General features: G+C 36.1%; 1 protein-coding gene across 2 annotated transcripts in view; it reads left to right on the top strand.

The window, feature by feature from the left end:
* The window catches only part of LOC131953766 (tight junction protein ZO-1), a 190,528-nt gene that overhangs the window by 85,475 nt on the left and 89,727 nt on the right, over positions 1-15,326 (top strand). For both annotated transcript variants that reach the window (XM_059317126.1, XM_059317125.1), the window contains exons 5-12: positions 7,484-7,531; positions 9,766-9,890; positions 11,379-11,481; positions 11,750-11,843; positions 12,359-12,462; positions 12,987-13,155; positions 13,914-14,135; positions 14,999-15,152. In XM_059317126.1, the coding sequence (XP_059173109.1) occupies positions 7,484-7,531; positions 9,766-9,890; positions 11,379-11,481; positions 11,750-11,843; positions 12,359-12,462; positions 12,987-13,155; positions 13,914-14,135; positions 14,999-15,152 (1,019 nt within the window). The remainder of the gene's footprint in view (positions 1-7,483; positions 7,532-9,765; positions 9,891-11,378; positions 11,482-11,749; positions 11,844-12,358; positions 12,463-12,986; positions 13,156-13,913; positions 14,136-14,998; positions 15,153-15,326) is intronic.

The raw sequence follows: 15,326 nt of genomic DNA, 5'->3' as shown, positions 1-15,326 counted from the left end.
GTAGTCGTTTCGTTAAAGGTTAAGTTGAAGACTTTCGATAATGTGAACAGATTTTGTAGTCATTTCGTTAATAGTTAAGTTAGTATCGGACCACCATGTAGACTTGTGTTCTAGTAATTTCGTCAAGGGTTAAGCTAGAACAGTATCACAATGTAAACAGCAGTGGTAATTTCTTCAAGGGTTCAGTTAGAATCGTACCTCATCGTAAACAGCAGTTGTGGTCATTTCGTCAACGCATAAGTAGAATCGAACCACGATGTAAACTGCATTGGTGTGTTCATTTCGTCAGACAGTGGATACTTTGTTAACTTTTGAGGTCCATTTGGTGGACGAGGATGAAGATGAAATGGACGAACTTGTACGCCAACAACCGTTTCAACGATGTAAGTTTGATTTGCTTTCGTCTACTCTATTTTGCGTGCTAGCAGTCACTGGTTACTGACATCTATATTTTCATCTATCATTTCATCATCTGCTTTTTAAAAAATTCTTTTCTAATGGATTGACATTATAAACAAAATAAACGTTTATTTAGTTTATTAATTTGCTGACAGGAGTATCGTTATTATGTTGTGAGGGACACAAATGTAATTCAATAATATCCTAAATGTGACTAACCTCTCGGTAGTGATTGTCAAGCTTTCCTCTCGCGCAGTTTAGTAGATAGATCTAAATACATTTCAAATACTTGATTTAATCGTTATGCTACGACACATGTCGATGTTGACATTGCTTCATTAATGTACAGCATGTTTTTTAAATGCCTGTGTTGGTATGTTCAATCAGGCAGTGCGTGATCATTTGATTGTAATGTGATTTACTGTAGGTGATGGTGTGTATGGGGGGGGGGGGGGTAGGGTAAGGTATTAGAGGCCAGGGCTTAAGTATTGGGTCGATGTCTTGCATCTCCATCTATATTTGAGAAATAACTTAGAAAATGCACCTTGGTATTAATTCAGGATTAGCGTACATACATTTATATTTGAAACTAATGCTGCTACAGTTTTTAAGCGATAGGTAAAATAATATGGTTTTTTTTAACTAACGGCATCCGAAGGCAAAAGTTTAGAACACTGTTGATAGTAATCTATGCTTATATCCGTATGGGTGCACGGATGATATAGGCTTGTAGATAAAAGTTTGTAGACAGCGGAGCGGGAATTCCTGTACAAATATTTGTGCTAGTCCCGGTCATAAAACAACCATAGATGTCTAGGATAAATAATATTATTTTACTTGACGTCCCAGATCGTCATACGTATTGATGATTGATAGTTATGAAAAGCATGTAATTTTTAAATTAGATATATGGTTCTTTTGGAGAGTCTGTGTGATGGAGGGTCAGAATTTGTATTTTGTGGATCTAGTACATTCTACTCTTAACTGCTGGATTTCGGTATACCTTAGAACAGTGGTTCCCAACCTTTTTCGAGTGGCGACCCCCCTTTATAAAAAGTAAGTGACCCGCGACCCCCATAGAATTAAAAAGCCGAAATTAGTATGGAAATTAATAAGCACTAAAATAAGATTTTCTAATAGACTTTCAATATGAACTACTCTTGAGAACTATTTTAATAGCATGAGTAAAATTGCATACTATTCACTAAACCTTCGTGGTTAAGTGTTTAATTTTTTAAAAAAATTTGTCAACGCCAACCTATGTCATTATAATTATCTTAATTTTGTTTTTAATCGAAGAATAGTGTTGAAAATATGTTCTCGAAAAGTCAATCAATTTACGTTTTGGTATGAATGGTGAATACTACACCAAAATTGTGTCTGCAGTTTTTCATCTTACTCGGAATCATTCTGCAAATCAAATAATTCATCTTGTAATTCATCGGGAATGCTGGCAACATCAAGGGAAGAAGAGAATGGGTAATGCGTAAATGCAGATTCTTCTTTTTTCAGCTCAGAGAAATAGCGATGCAGTTCGTTTTCAAGAGATTCAAGATGCCCAGAAATCGCCTCTTTCAAAATTTTAATTATCTCACAATCAGATTCATCTACCACACCGCAGAGTTTCTCAAATTTACAATATTTCCAAGATTTATTTTCTTTACCGATTATGCAGCTTTGGTAAAAATGCCCCGAGATTATCATGGAAAGTTATAATATTCGTTCATTTTCACTGAAGCTTCAGGTTAAGCTTATCTTGATGTTCGAACACATCTGCTAGGTATGATACTCTCTCCAACCACTCTATGTCGTTTTAAGTATACCAAAAAGTCTTGTTTCCTTTGCTTTTCCAAGAACAATTTGATTTCAGATTTCAATTCAAAAACACAATTTACAACATTTCGTTTGACAGCCAGCGTACTGTAGTGTAGAAGAGCAGAACCTCGTGATCTATAGTAATCTTTTTGCTCAGTTCTTTGAAGGCTCCAGATTTTATATAATTTACGACTTATACTTGCAATGGACTCTTGATGTCGATTGGTTAGGGCAGTGGTTAGGGAGCTAAATCTTTTCTGTTTTCTGAAAGCCCGATTTTGAGCTAAACATATATGGCGCACCATCCGTACAAACCCCCACAGCCGTTCTAACCCATTTTAATCATCCAGTTTCAAAAAGGGTATTTATTTTCTCCATGCTATCTTCACAAAAGAGCAACTCTTCTTTGCTATCATCCGCATGAATATAGACACAGACCAGCAACTGCGAACACGAACTCACGTCTGTTGATTTATCAACTTGAAAAGCAAACAATGGTGAAAGCTTAATTTAGATAAAAATGTGTTATTTAACATTTACGTACATGCAGCGCTTGATGAGATTTTCTCCTATTGTTTTTTTTTTTTTTTTGCTTGGCGTTTTCTATCGCGACTTCATTTGATGCTTGCACTAATGCTGGTGAAAACCTCCTGTTCGATCAAGTCTCTGGCGTTTGCAACTAACTTCTTACCGACGAAATAACTCCATATATTTTTGGTGTGTTCCGAATGACTCGTCTCAAATGGCGTTTTAATTTTGAAGATTTCATAGATTCGTGACTGAGAACAACTTTGTACAGTGCGCTTTGTTTCTTCTCTATTACATTTCCAGTGATGTTAATGAAGCCGAATTTCAAAAATTCTTCTAAATATTTATGTTTTGTTTCAAATTACTAAGGTTTAGTATACCAGTTGGCGACCCCCCAGAAAGACCTTCGCGACCCCCAAGGGGGTCGCGACCCCCAGGTTGGGAACCCGTGCCTTAGAACTTAAGTCATTTGTAGAATCTTTGCTTGGTAAAAAATGTTTTCCAAAACACTTTAAATAGCGAAAGTAAATCTTCCGTTTTATTTCAAACTGAGGTAGAGTTAACCTGTTTCTTTGACTTCGGCATACGAATAAGTAGTGTGGTTAGCCTAATAAAGGTGAATTTGGTACCCATCGGAGCTGGGTGGACAGCTGATTCGAACCCGGATTCCAACTCAAAACTTCCGAGTTATCAGTCTACGGCTCTGCAGCTAGGCCGCGCCGTCCCTTTTCTTTATTAGGATCATAAATATTCGCTAACATGTTGACACTGCGTATCTATCTTTCAATCGCTGTTTTATGTATTACAAATCTAAGCAAACTTAATTTTTTTACAAAAATAAACTATTGTCTAATTGAGCAAAAACTTCGAACATTTATCTTAAAAAATATGTCCCCGTCCATAATTTATACAAGTTATCTTCAAATAATCAGCCGTCAAATGGATTGTCCATCTCCCACCCCTCACCCGTCCCCACCGTATGTTGTCTGTTATGACCCAGCCAAACGACCAGCTGATCCTTGTTTGACACCTGCCCCACATTCCTGACCCAAGTACCTGGACATCTCCTCCCGCACCCCGTGTACCCGGGACAGTTCATACCTCCCTGCCGGGACAGTTCATACCTCCCTGCCGGGACAGTTCATACCTCCCTGCCGGGACAGTTCATACCTCCCTGCCGGCCAGGAATTTCATACCCTCCACCGAACAAATGAGAGCCTCGGTGTTTGATGTTTGGGTGTGAATCATTGGGGATAGAGGGGGAGGGACGGCGGGGTGGATTTAAGTTTATGAATGCCACGACCCTGGGTGGGATAAGCGGGGAGGGTGTGTAATCCTGTTAACATTTTAATGGACGCGAGATAAATGACCGAGACAAAACGAAATATGCTGGCGTGTTTTATCGTAGCGTGTTTTATTGTTTGTATTAACGAGAAATATCTTTACCAACGTGTAGACCAAAGGACTTCATCAGTAAAAAGGACTTCATCAGTTAACCATCGAAAAGATAATAAGATTATTTTTAAAATTATTTCAGTTTTTTTTAAAATGTGCGTTAAGTAACAAGGCCGTGTTGCTTAAATATTTTAAAGTACATCAAAATTCTTTGTAACGATGAAAATAATTTACTAAATTACATTGTTTTGGTCCTGACTTACAAAGCGATATACATTTTAGCGCATTATATGGTTTATAGCCCTAGAATGGTTTAGCTAACCCATCACCTAGTCTATGTTCTAACTCTACTCTCACTGTGGTGCTAATTTTTAATGTAAACATCTCCATAAAATAACAGGGCTGTAGCATACAGTTTTATTACATGTGCTGTGTCAGTTTGACCGGCGCATTTATGTGCATGTATCGGTTATTGCATGTACCGCCTTATTGCATGTAAGCGCACGGCTTGGCTGCACGCTCCTAGCTTCTAACAAAGCATGTCTTTATGAATGACACTGTATTGTACTAATACATAAATACATGAATGAATGGGAAAACAGGAAGTTGTGTTAACAAAGCAAAACATTGATGCTATGATATACGGTCTTCGTCAGAATTTCATGCACCAACAATGTAAACATTCGTGGTGTTTGTATTTACAGGTTTTTAAAACCAGAGTTTCTTTCAGGCATCTCTTTAAGAGACAATGGCTGAAAGAAACACTGTTGTTTATATTTTTACCTACTTATTTCAATAGACCAAAACTAGACGCCTAAACGTTTTGTCTTAGCTAGGGTTAACCTTTAGTAAAGGCCAATACGTTACTTAGTACGAACCTAAATTAATAATTATGTAACCAACTTAAGTACATGTCGACTATTCATACTCTTATCGCCAATAACAAGGCCCCATTCAATTACTGGAGTTTTAATTAGGCCTGTAGGAGTATATGTAGGGGCGGTGTGGTCGAATGGTAGAGCGTTTGGCTGTTACCGCAATGTCGCGAGTTCGGATCTCAGTTCGGACTATTGACTGTAGGACATGTCCTGAGTCCACCCAGCTCTGATAAGTACCTGACTTAGTTGGAGAAAGTAAAGGCGGCTGGGCATAACGCTAACCACATGACACCATCCCTTCTTATGTTTAGGTCAAGAAATATGAACTCTTCTTCAGCTTACAAATACATCTCTTGGTCTAAACAGGAATCTTCTTACGTTATAAGTATTTGTAAATTCGGCTAGTAAACTCGTATACTCTTCTTTGCAAACTTTCACTCACTTATTTTTAACCTAAGGCGTATCTAGATGGGTAAATATTTTTATAAAATTGTATGGCACTGGGATTACAGTCCAAACCAATATTGACACTAGGGCCATCTGGTCAAACGTGTGCTGGTCAGCTCCAGTTGACATTGGCCATGTGTGTTGGTCAGCTGGAGTTGACACTCGCCATGTGTGTTGCTGTACATCGTGCGCCGTGAGGTGCGAGCGGTCAAACAGACCCCGCCGCGGACCCAACGATAATATTTACCCCTTGTCCACCTTAAGTGGACATTGTTGACTCTCTTACAGCTGTGATATACAAACTTGTGTACGATCAAACCAACCCTAATACCTATTTGTATTCGATACCACGCCTACAAAACAACGCATAGCGGTATGTTTATGTTTAAACACGGTATCGATTCCCCCCCTGGTTTGTTATCGTTTTCATTGTTGTGTTTTTGAGACGGAGGCCGGGCTAAAAATAGACATGAGGACACGAGATTTCCCCGTTTTTAGGGGGCCTTACCGCTTTCACGCTTTTTGGTTTTCTTTATGTGCTGTGGGAAGTAATGGCAGTCATTTGACGGATTTTGTGTTCACATTTTTTTTTTAAGGCTAGAGCGGATTCTTATGGGTTGTGTCAAACATTTGTTGATAGGATTGAGAGTGGTTTTATTTTTTTTATATTACAAACTCAAACGACAGTTTTATACTCGTTTAGAATTGTTTTAAAATAGACTGGTATTTTATAAAGAGTCATTAAATTTCATTATGAAATATGATCTCTCGTTTAAATCTCATTAATAAGCACTTAAAATTAAACAAAGACAAAACAGAACCATTTAATCATGTTTATGTGATTATAGAAGAGTTGAAATTTTGTTGAGAGACTGTAGACTCAGTTGCTTTTGAACTAAGCATTGTTAACAGTTTTATTTATAAATAGACTATCACTGTGATTTGTAAAGAGAAGACTCATTAAAATCATAAATTAATTATTGAGTTAACGAAGCACACAGCCATGTGTCCAGTGTTAGGGTACACACTAGTCCACTAGCTGACCAGCATGAAGTTACCTGTCAATGTTTTGGCATACAAGGTATGCAGGAGCTTAGTTTACACATTGGTGGATGTCTTCACATTTCTCTGGGATTATTTTATTTCATTTGCATGTGTTGGGTTTTCTAATTTCATGTTTAAATACACCTTTCAAGTTGACTAACAATGGTACAATAATTGTGTTACTTAGTTTAATGGGTACCTCCCTGTTGTGAATAAGACAGGGGTTAGGTTTGCTAGGTTGAAGATTGGAGTTAATTATTTCTAATACACTTCTGTGTAGCCTACCTCCTGTATAAGGTTTGTCATGAGAATACCTTTTGACTCACATTGGGGGGACTTACACTGCATGTTTGTTTTATAAATAAGTACTTATTATTGAAAACACAATTAAAAATATGCAAAGTTTAATTAAGTTCATACTTGATTTCTCTATAAAGTTGCTTTCTATAAAAATCTTTTGACTAGTAAAAACATTGCCTACAGTTGTTTTGTATCCTTAAGAAATCATTTTTAATGTTAGACTACCATTATATAGAGCGGTATTACTGTTAGAGATACCACACATAAAAAGATGGTTAATCTTTTACCTTTTGACTAGTAAAAAACATTGCCTACAATTATTTTGTTTCCTTAAGAAATCAGGTTACCATTATATAGAGTGGTATTGCTGTTATAGATACTACACATAAATAGATGGGTTGTCTTAATAGCTAGCCTTAAGCTAGTCTTGCCTGAAACATATAGAAAACATCCTATACTAGGATTGAAACAAACTAATGGTAGTGTAGTTCTGTTGTTTAACTCACAGTCTGTTACAGACCATGTGGACTTTATGTATACATCAAACATGGACAGTCTGAACACATGACACATTTTTGGTTAGAACACTGTGGAACTAATGAGACATGTAATTAATTAATTGTAAACATTGTAGCTTTGATCTTTATTAAAAAAATATTTTTTTCTTCCTCCAACAGAATGGTCCTAATGTGGCATGGGAGACCCACCAAGTTACCCTTCATAAGGTAAGACAGAAACTTCTTGCACAGCTTTTTGTTCAAACTGTAGAGATCAGGTAGTCATAATAGAGTTACATACCCTCTCAGACCAGAGGGAACAGATGAAGTAGAGTTACTCTGATTTTTATTTTATTTTTAAATTATCATAGCATACAAAAATTATTTGTGCATTTAAACAATTGGGAGACTAATTACTAAAATTATAACATGATTAGATAATGGATATAGCCTCATAAACAGGGTTTCTTTCAGACCATTTTCTCCTGGTGGGGGAGGGACAGAGACGCTTATTTAAGTACGAGAAAAATGGCCCGTTGAGGGAGGATACAACGGGCGCTAGGTTGATAGTGCTGTCTATTTTCTCGGTACTTTAATTTATTCAAAATATAGTCATAGGCATATCCCTAAAACATGCACCTAATCTCAATGACAAAAGTCGCATTAAGAGTTTCTTTCAGGCAACTCTACTTGGGAGGAGGAGCTTCTGAAAGAAACACTGGTGTCGCGCTTAGCCACTACCCGAAGAATTGCATTAAAGAAATTGCAAGAAAACCACTTTTTAGATTAGACTCATTAATTAGGCGGTAATTTTATTAATAGAGTATCGATGAGGAAATTTCTTTTGAGTTGGGGAGGGTGGGGGGCTCAGACGTTCTTACGCGGGGGTGGGGCTTCGCCCCTACCCGAAGAATTGTATGCAAGAAACTCTTCACGCAAACCATTTAGATTAGACAAAATTGCCTTTTTATTCAATGTTTACTCGAGAATCAATGACGTCATATTACTGTGTGCACTCTCCGGCTTGAGATTATTTTCTACTCTATGCTAAATGTGACGACGTCATACTTCGTTTTTCGAATTACTATGCATGTTTTTAATTTGCTTGTGTTTTCTCTAGAGCGTTCTTGTCAGATAGATAGATAGACAGACAGACAGCGAAACTATTATTATAGATATATTTTCTACATAGGGTATATATATAATTTCTATTATGTCCTGGGAGGGACGTTGTGAGCAGTAGTGTACACACAGATGAATTCATGAAAGAAACACTGCTCTTACACCCAGGTGCTACAGTAATGGGGCTATACATGTCCTTCATCTTTGTAATTAACATACTGAACTAACATCTACTAGTATCATGCCACATCTTGTATTATCCACTGTATGCAGGCTGTATTAAGATGTATTAACTGTTATATACTGGCTGTCCTACACTGAGCTGTCTGTTAGACTTGTACAGCTATACAAACTAAAAAAAGTTGAGACATGTTTATGTAATGATATATTGCATACCCTTGTCATGTGTGTGTAAAACAAATATTGGTTTGAAAAATGTTGATATGACCTCACTATCTGTTGTACTTTACAAGTGTAAATAAACATTAACAGCATTTGGACTATCTATGAGACAAGAATGGTTTTTAAAAAATTATTTCTGTAGTTGTCATTGTGTGCTCTCACATTAGGTCTACTTAACAAGTGTAAATAAACATTAACATCTTTTGGACTATAGGCCTATGTGGGACAAGGATGTTTTTTTTTTATATTTCTGTAGCAGTCATTTAGTAGAGAGTGTGTTCTCTGACACAAATCATCAAAACATCGGTAGTCTATAGTGTTCTGACTAGCTAACACATCAGTTAATTTTTTCTTTATCTCTATAATGGTTGTGATGTAGACATTGTGTTCACTAAGTAATGAGTTCTGTATTTCAGCTTTAATATGTTGGTTGTTCCTTTTGGCATAGAAATAGATAAATTCCCACTTTCTCTTCAATGCTGGGTAGTCGAGAAAGTTCATCTTCTTATCCTGTTTATGCCCAAGACACATGGAGTAGATGAAGAAGAGTTTATTTGTTTCAGTTACCTCGGCAAATGAGGGATAATATGGTCAGCACTATGCCCTGAAATGAGTCAGGTAACCATCAGAGCTGGGTGGATTCTTGGACGTCCTTCAGAAACAATCTCGGGATTTGAACTTAAGAAATACCTGTTAGCTGTTATAAGCTCTACCATGTCGTCCCATGTCGATATAGTTGGTTTAAGAAAATAACATTGTGACCAGTAAACTAACCTAGAACTCTTTTGGCAGAGCTAAACTTCCTTAACTCAACCTGCCAAAAAACACCAAAGCTTAAAATTTATATGTGCTAACCTTTGACCAGACTATAGATTCTGCTGGACAAGACCCTTTAATATAACCCTGTAGTTAATGACACACTCCCACTACTTCCCCAGGCACCAACTTTTGGTTTTGGCATAGCTGTGAGTGGAGGAAGGGACAGCCCCCATTTCGCCAATGGTGACCCTTCAGTGGCCATCTCAGATGTGCTCAAGGCTGGGCCTGCTGAAGGAAAACTACAGTATGTCATTTATATGGTTTATGTTTCTAGATGTGGTTTGTGGAGTATATGTTTCTAGATGTGGTTTGTGGAGTATGTGATTACAGATGTGGTTTGTGGAGTATATGTTTCTAGATGTGATTAATGTAGTATATGTTTCTAGATGTGGTTTGTGGAGTATATGTTTCTAGATGTGGTTTGTGGAGTATATGTTTCTAGATGTGATTAATGTAGTATATGTTTCTAGATGTGGTTTGTGGAGTATATGTTTCTAGATGTGATTAATGCAGTATATGTTTCTAGATGTGGTTTGTGGAGTATGTGATTACAGATGTGGTTTGTGGAGTATATGTTTCTAGATGTGATTAATGTAGTATATGTTTCTAGATGTGGTTTGTGGAGTATGTGATTACAGATGTGGTTTGTGGAGTATATGTTTCTAGATGTGATTAATGCAGTATATGTTTCTAGATGTGATTAATGCAGTATATGTTTCTAGATGTGGTTTGTGGAGTATGTGATTACAGATGTGGTTTGTGGAGTATATGTTTCTAGATGTGATTAATGTAGTATATGTTTCTAGATGTGGTTTGTGGAGTATATGTTTCTAGATGTGGTTTGTGGAGTATATGTTTCTAGATGTGATTAATGTAGTATATGTTTCTAGGTGTGGTTTGTGGAGTATATGTTTCTAGATGTGGTTTGTGGAGTATATGTTTCTAGATGTGATTAATGTAGTATATGTTTCTAGATGTGATTTGTGGAGTATGTGTTTCTAGATGTGATTTGTGGAGTATGTTTCTACATGTGGTTTGTGGAGTATATGTTTCTAGATGTGATTAATGTAGTATATGTTTCTACATGTGGTTTGTGGAGTATATGTTTCTAGATGTGATTAATGCAGTATATGTTTCTAGATGTGATTTGTGGAGTATGTTTCTAGATGTGATTAATGCAGTATATGTTTCTAGATGTGATTTGTGGAGTATGTTTCTAGATGTGATTAATGCAGTATATGTTTCTAGATGTGATTTGTGGAGTATGTGATTACAGATGTGATTTGTGTATGTTTCCAGTTGTAATTTGTGGAGTATATATTTCTAGATGTGATTAATGTAGTATATGTTGCCAGATGTAATTTATGAAGTATGTATTTCTAAATGTGATTTATGTGGTTATGTTTTTCTCTGTGCAATTTATATTGTTTGTGTTTCTAAGTGTGATTCATGTAGTATATGTGCTTTTAGTGGTGATTTACATAGTATATGTGTTTCTAGGTATACTTAAAAATTTTACTAGATATAAACTGAGAACTTTTCGTTTGTAATTTACCAAGAAAACTGTACACAGAGTGAAGAAAACATATAAAAATAGTTTTCAAATCATTAGAGAATCTAGATGGTTATTGACATGATGTAGTGCTTAATTAAATCCCCGTCTTCAATACCTATATTGTTTAGCTTAGGTCAATGATATACATGTAAATAAAAGATGCCATTGTTTACCTAGGATCAATGATCGAATTGTGACAGTGAATGGAATATCCCTGGAGAATGTGGACCATGCCACTGCCATTAATGTATTGAGGGATTGTGGGAACTCTGTCAATCTGGTGAGTCTTCTACATAATGTTGGTTTTATAAAGGGAAATAATTATTTTTATGTTGGTTCTTAATAGGGAAATAACTCATACATGTATTTTATGGGGATATCAGTTATGCATTTTTTCTTGGAAATAATTTCTTCCCTATGCTAATCCCAGTTTTTACACAAGGTGGTCATTTGGTATATTCTTTTCAGAGAATTTAATATTTTAATTGGCCTACACGGAAATATTGTTGTTTTAAGGGTTAATATTTGGAATATAAAACCTGTTTCAGGTTGTCAGACGAAGAATCCTCCTGCCCATCCCACAACAGGAGAGGCTGACACCACCTTTTAAGATCACACTCAACAAAAGAAACAAGAAAGATGGTAGGTTGATCTAACTTGCTTCTCATTAAGGTGTAGGTGAGTAAAGTTCCCTTTTCAAACCTGACGGTCTATAGGGCAAGTGAAGTAGAGTTCACTTGTTTCTGTAACTTCGGCATATGAAGGGATAGTGTAGTCAGTACTATGCCCAGCTGCCTTTACTTTCCCTAACGTGAGTTAGGTACCCATCAGAGTTGGGTGGACTCAGGGACGGTGTACTGACTTGAACCCGGATTCGAACTCGAGACTTCCGGGTTAGCAGTCCATCTCTCTACCGCTAGACAACTCTGTCCCCTGTAGGTAGATCTGTATTATTTTTATATTTTAGCCTAGAAATTGTTCTCACAAGCTAAAAATATCAGAATATATCATTCTATTGTTCTGCATGTTATTTTAACTTTAATAAAATTTAACACAAGTGTGTTCTATTGTTCTGTTATAGTTGTTTTTATTTACTAAGGTGTGGTAGCCTATAAATACTCTAATATCATTATGTATGTTTTTGTATATTTTTTTAGAGTTTGGCATAGTGCTTGGCTACAAGCTGTATGTTAAAGAAATAATACCTCACTCATTGGCAGCTCATGAACACACACTTAAAGAAGGAGACACTGTGCTGAAGGTGAGGTTGGACATGATAGACACATTTATTCACTGTTGTCTCATGTTTTCTCATAAAATATCTTGTATTAATTAACGTTGTTTGACATTAAGTCTCATGTTTTCTGATCAAATGTCTTTTAATGATTTACCTCATTTGACATTGAATCACAAGTTTATTGTTTTTTGTTGTTTTTTTTTAAAAAGTTATTTGATGATAATAAAGCATATTGAAGTTCAGAGCTGCTGGTTTAAGATGAGACATTATTCCCAAATTTAAACAGAACAATTATATTATTTTTAAATTCAGTGTTATTTTATGGTTATGTATTTTATTACTTTTATCAAATGTTATGTCCCTTAAAATACCCGACAGATAAACAAGGGATTTTATTACTTTGACAAAGGTTAGGTCCCTTTGAATACCTGACAGATGAACAATGTTATGTATTTTATTACTTTGATCAAATATTATGTCCCTTTAAATACAAAACATTGTATTTTATTACTTTTATGAAATGTTATGTCCCTTTAATTACCTGACAGATCAACAACACTCCAGTAGAAAACCTGTCCCTGTCTGATGCTAAGAAACTTGTGGAGAAAAGCAAGGACAAGCTCCAGCTGATAGTCAGCAAGGACAGGAGGGCAGAGGACAGGGGTCCTCAAGTTTTGGGAGCAGGTCTTCCACCAGGGGCTGTAGGCAATGAAACAGGTTAGGATTAGAATTAATTAGAACTACTTGTTTTGTTTAGCCAACACTTTCACAATATTTTTCTTGGGGTAAAGTTAGCTAAACATATTAAAAAATTCTTTAAATGATGAAATTGGTATTTAAAAAAATGTTGTGGTATAAAATTCTAATGGCATCATCGTAACTTTAATTAACTTGGTTCATTGTTATGAAAGTAAACAAATATACTGTTACACCTTAATTACTCTATTATTTTAAATGTCTTTAATATTACTATTTTAAAGTTTCATATTTTGTATGGGCTAATATCTGAAACTGATTTAAAAAATGGTCTGCTTCACTGAAATGTATAACTATAGGACAGAATTAATAAACAACTTAATAATTTTAAAAAATAATAATATATAACAATATTTAAAAAATCTAAGGTTGCAGTATTAATCTAACCCTGATGTAACTGTTATTACAACTCATTAATTAGGGTTTAATGACTATTTTTTATGGTTATTCAGAAATTTAATCTAAAACATAAAACTTGACATAAAAAACTAATTGGGATGTTATTAAATATTTACTAGCTAATTAGATTTACTTACCATTTTATTCATTTACCTAGATAATATTTAATTGAGTGTAATTTACAACCTAACAACACAAAGCTAATTAATAACTAATTAAAAACAAAGAATAAAAAAATAAAAAATTAATTAAGACACTGATAAACAAACATTTAATCAAACAAACTAATTAAGCTGCTGATGTAACCTCCCACCCACCAGATCTGATACCTGCAAGGCTCAGGGATAAGGACGACGTCAACATCTACCGCCCCAGCGTCAGGTCAGAGGAGGACGTCTACGTGAAGGACCCCACATCCTCACACAGGCATGCAGTGCCCCCTGGCGCATACCCCAACTCAGAGAACACGCGCTATGACGGGCATTACGTGCTGGACAACGACCTGCCCGTCAGAGTTGCATTGCCTCGAGCCTTAGAGAACAGTGAGTTTAGTTGAACGTCTGAGTAACAAAATCCAACATTAACCCCAAATTTACCCTGATTATATAGCCCTACATTCACTCCCTTCAGTCAGTGAGTGAAATCCAAACACCATGCAAAATACAGTGATTGATTGCTCACTTCCATTAACCCGGTATTCAACTTTCACACATGTTTCACTCCAAATACAATTCATTAAATACAGTCTGTTACAGTCTCATTTCTTTTTGTCCAGTGGTCGGCCATAGTAAAACCTAAAGTCAAGGTCCCCTTTTAGACTTAACAATTCATAGGCCATATGAAGTAGAGTTCACATGCTTCTTGTCTTTGGTGTATGAAAGGAAGGTGTGGTCAGCACTATACCCAGCTGCTTTTACTTCCCCAAACTTGAGTCAGGTACCCATCAGAGCTGGGTGAACTCAAGGACGTCCATACTCTCTTCTGGGATCAAACTTGAGAAATTTTAGTTAACAACTGAACAATTTACCATTTGACCATATGCTTGGTGTATGAAAGCTGGGATCAAACTTGAGAAATTTTAGTTAACAACTGAACAATTTACCATTTGACCATATGCTTGGTGTATGAAAGAACGGTGTGGTCAGCACTATACCCGGCTGCTTTTACTTCCCCTAACTTGATCAGGTACCCATCAGAGCTGGGTGAACTCAAGGACGTCCATACTCTCTCCTGGGATCAAACTTGAGAAGTTTTAGTTAACAGCTGAACAAGCTACCATTTGACCACACCTTTCCTTCTAAAGATTGTATTTTTATATTAAAAAAGTTTGCCCAACTGTTAAGTCCAACTAAAAAAATCTAGATAAATTTGAAATGGAAAAATATTTTTTTTCTTAAATTCATAGATCTTCCTAGTCAGGATGATAGGTACATTAACGAACGTCCTGATGGCTACTACAGTGACCGAGACGACGGCTGGAGGAGTCGGGAAGAGTTCCCTCCCCACCAGCGACCAGGAGATTATATTGACGAAGTCTTTCAGAACCAGTCTATTCATGAGTAAGTAGACAGATTTTATGTCCAATAACATCACTCTCACATAAATGGTTCTATGTAGCACTTAATACACTTTTATTATTATTATTTACCCCCTTGAATCTTTTCTTACAATGTACCACCTCATGTAGATATTATATTGTAAGAACCCTTTCTTGTCGCAAGCTTTATTTTGTT

The sequence above is a fragment of the Physella acuta genome, unplaced genomic scaffold (genome assembly GCF_028476545.2).
Source record: "Physella acuta isolate Inbredline_101_S28 unplaced genomic scaffold, ASM2847654v3 ptg000950l, whole genome shotgun sequence".
In the NCBI taxonomy this organism is placed as follows: Eukaryota; Metazoa; Mollusca; class Gastropoda; family Physidae; genus Physella; species Physella acuta.
The sequence above is the reverse complement of the archived record's forward strand: the minus strand, read 5'-3'. Positions and strand labels throughout refer to the sequence as shown.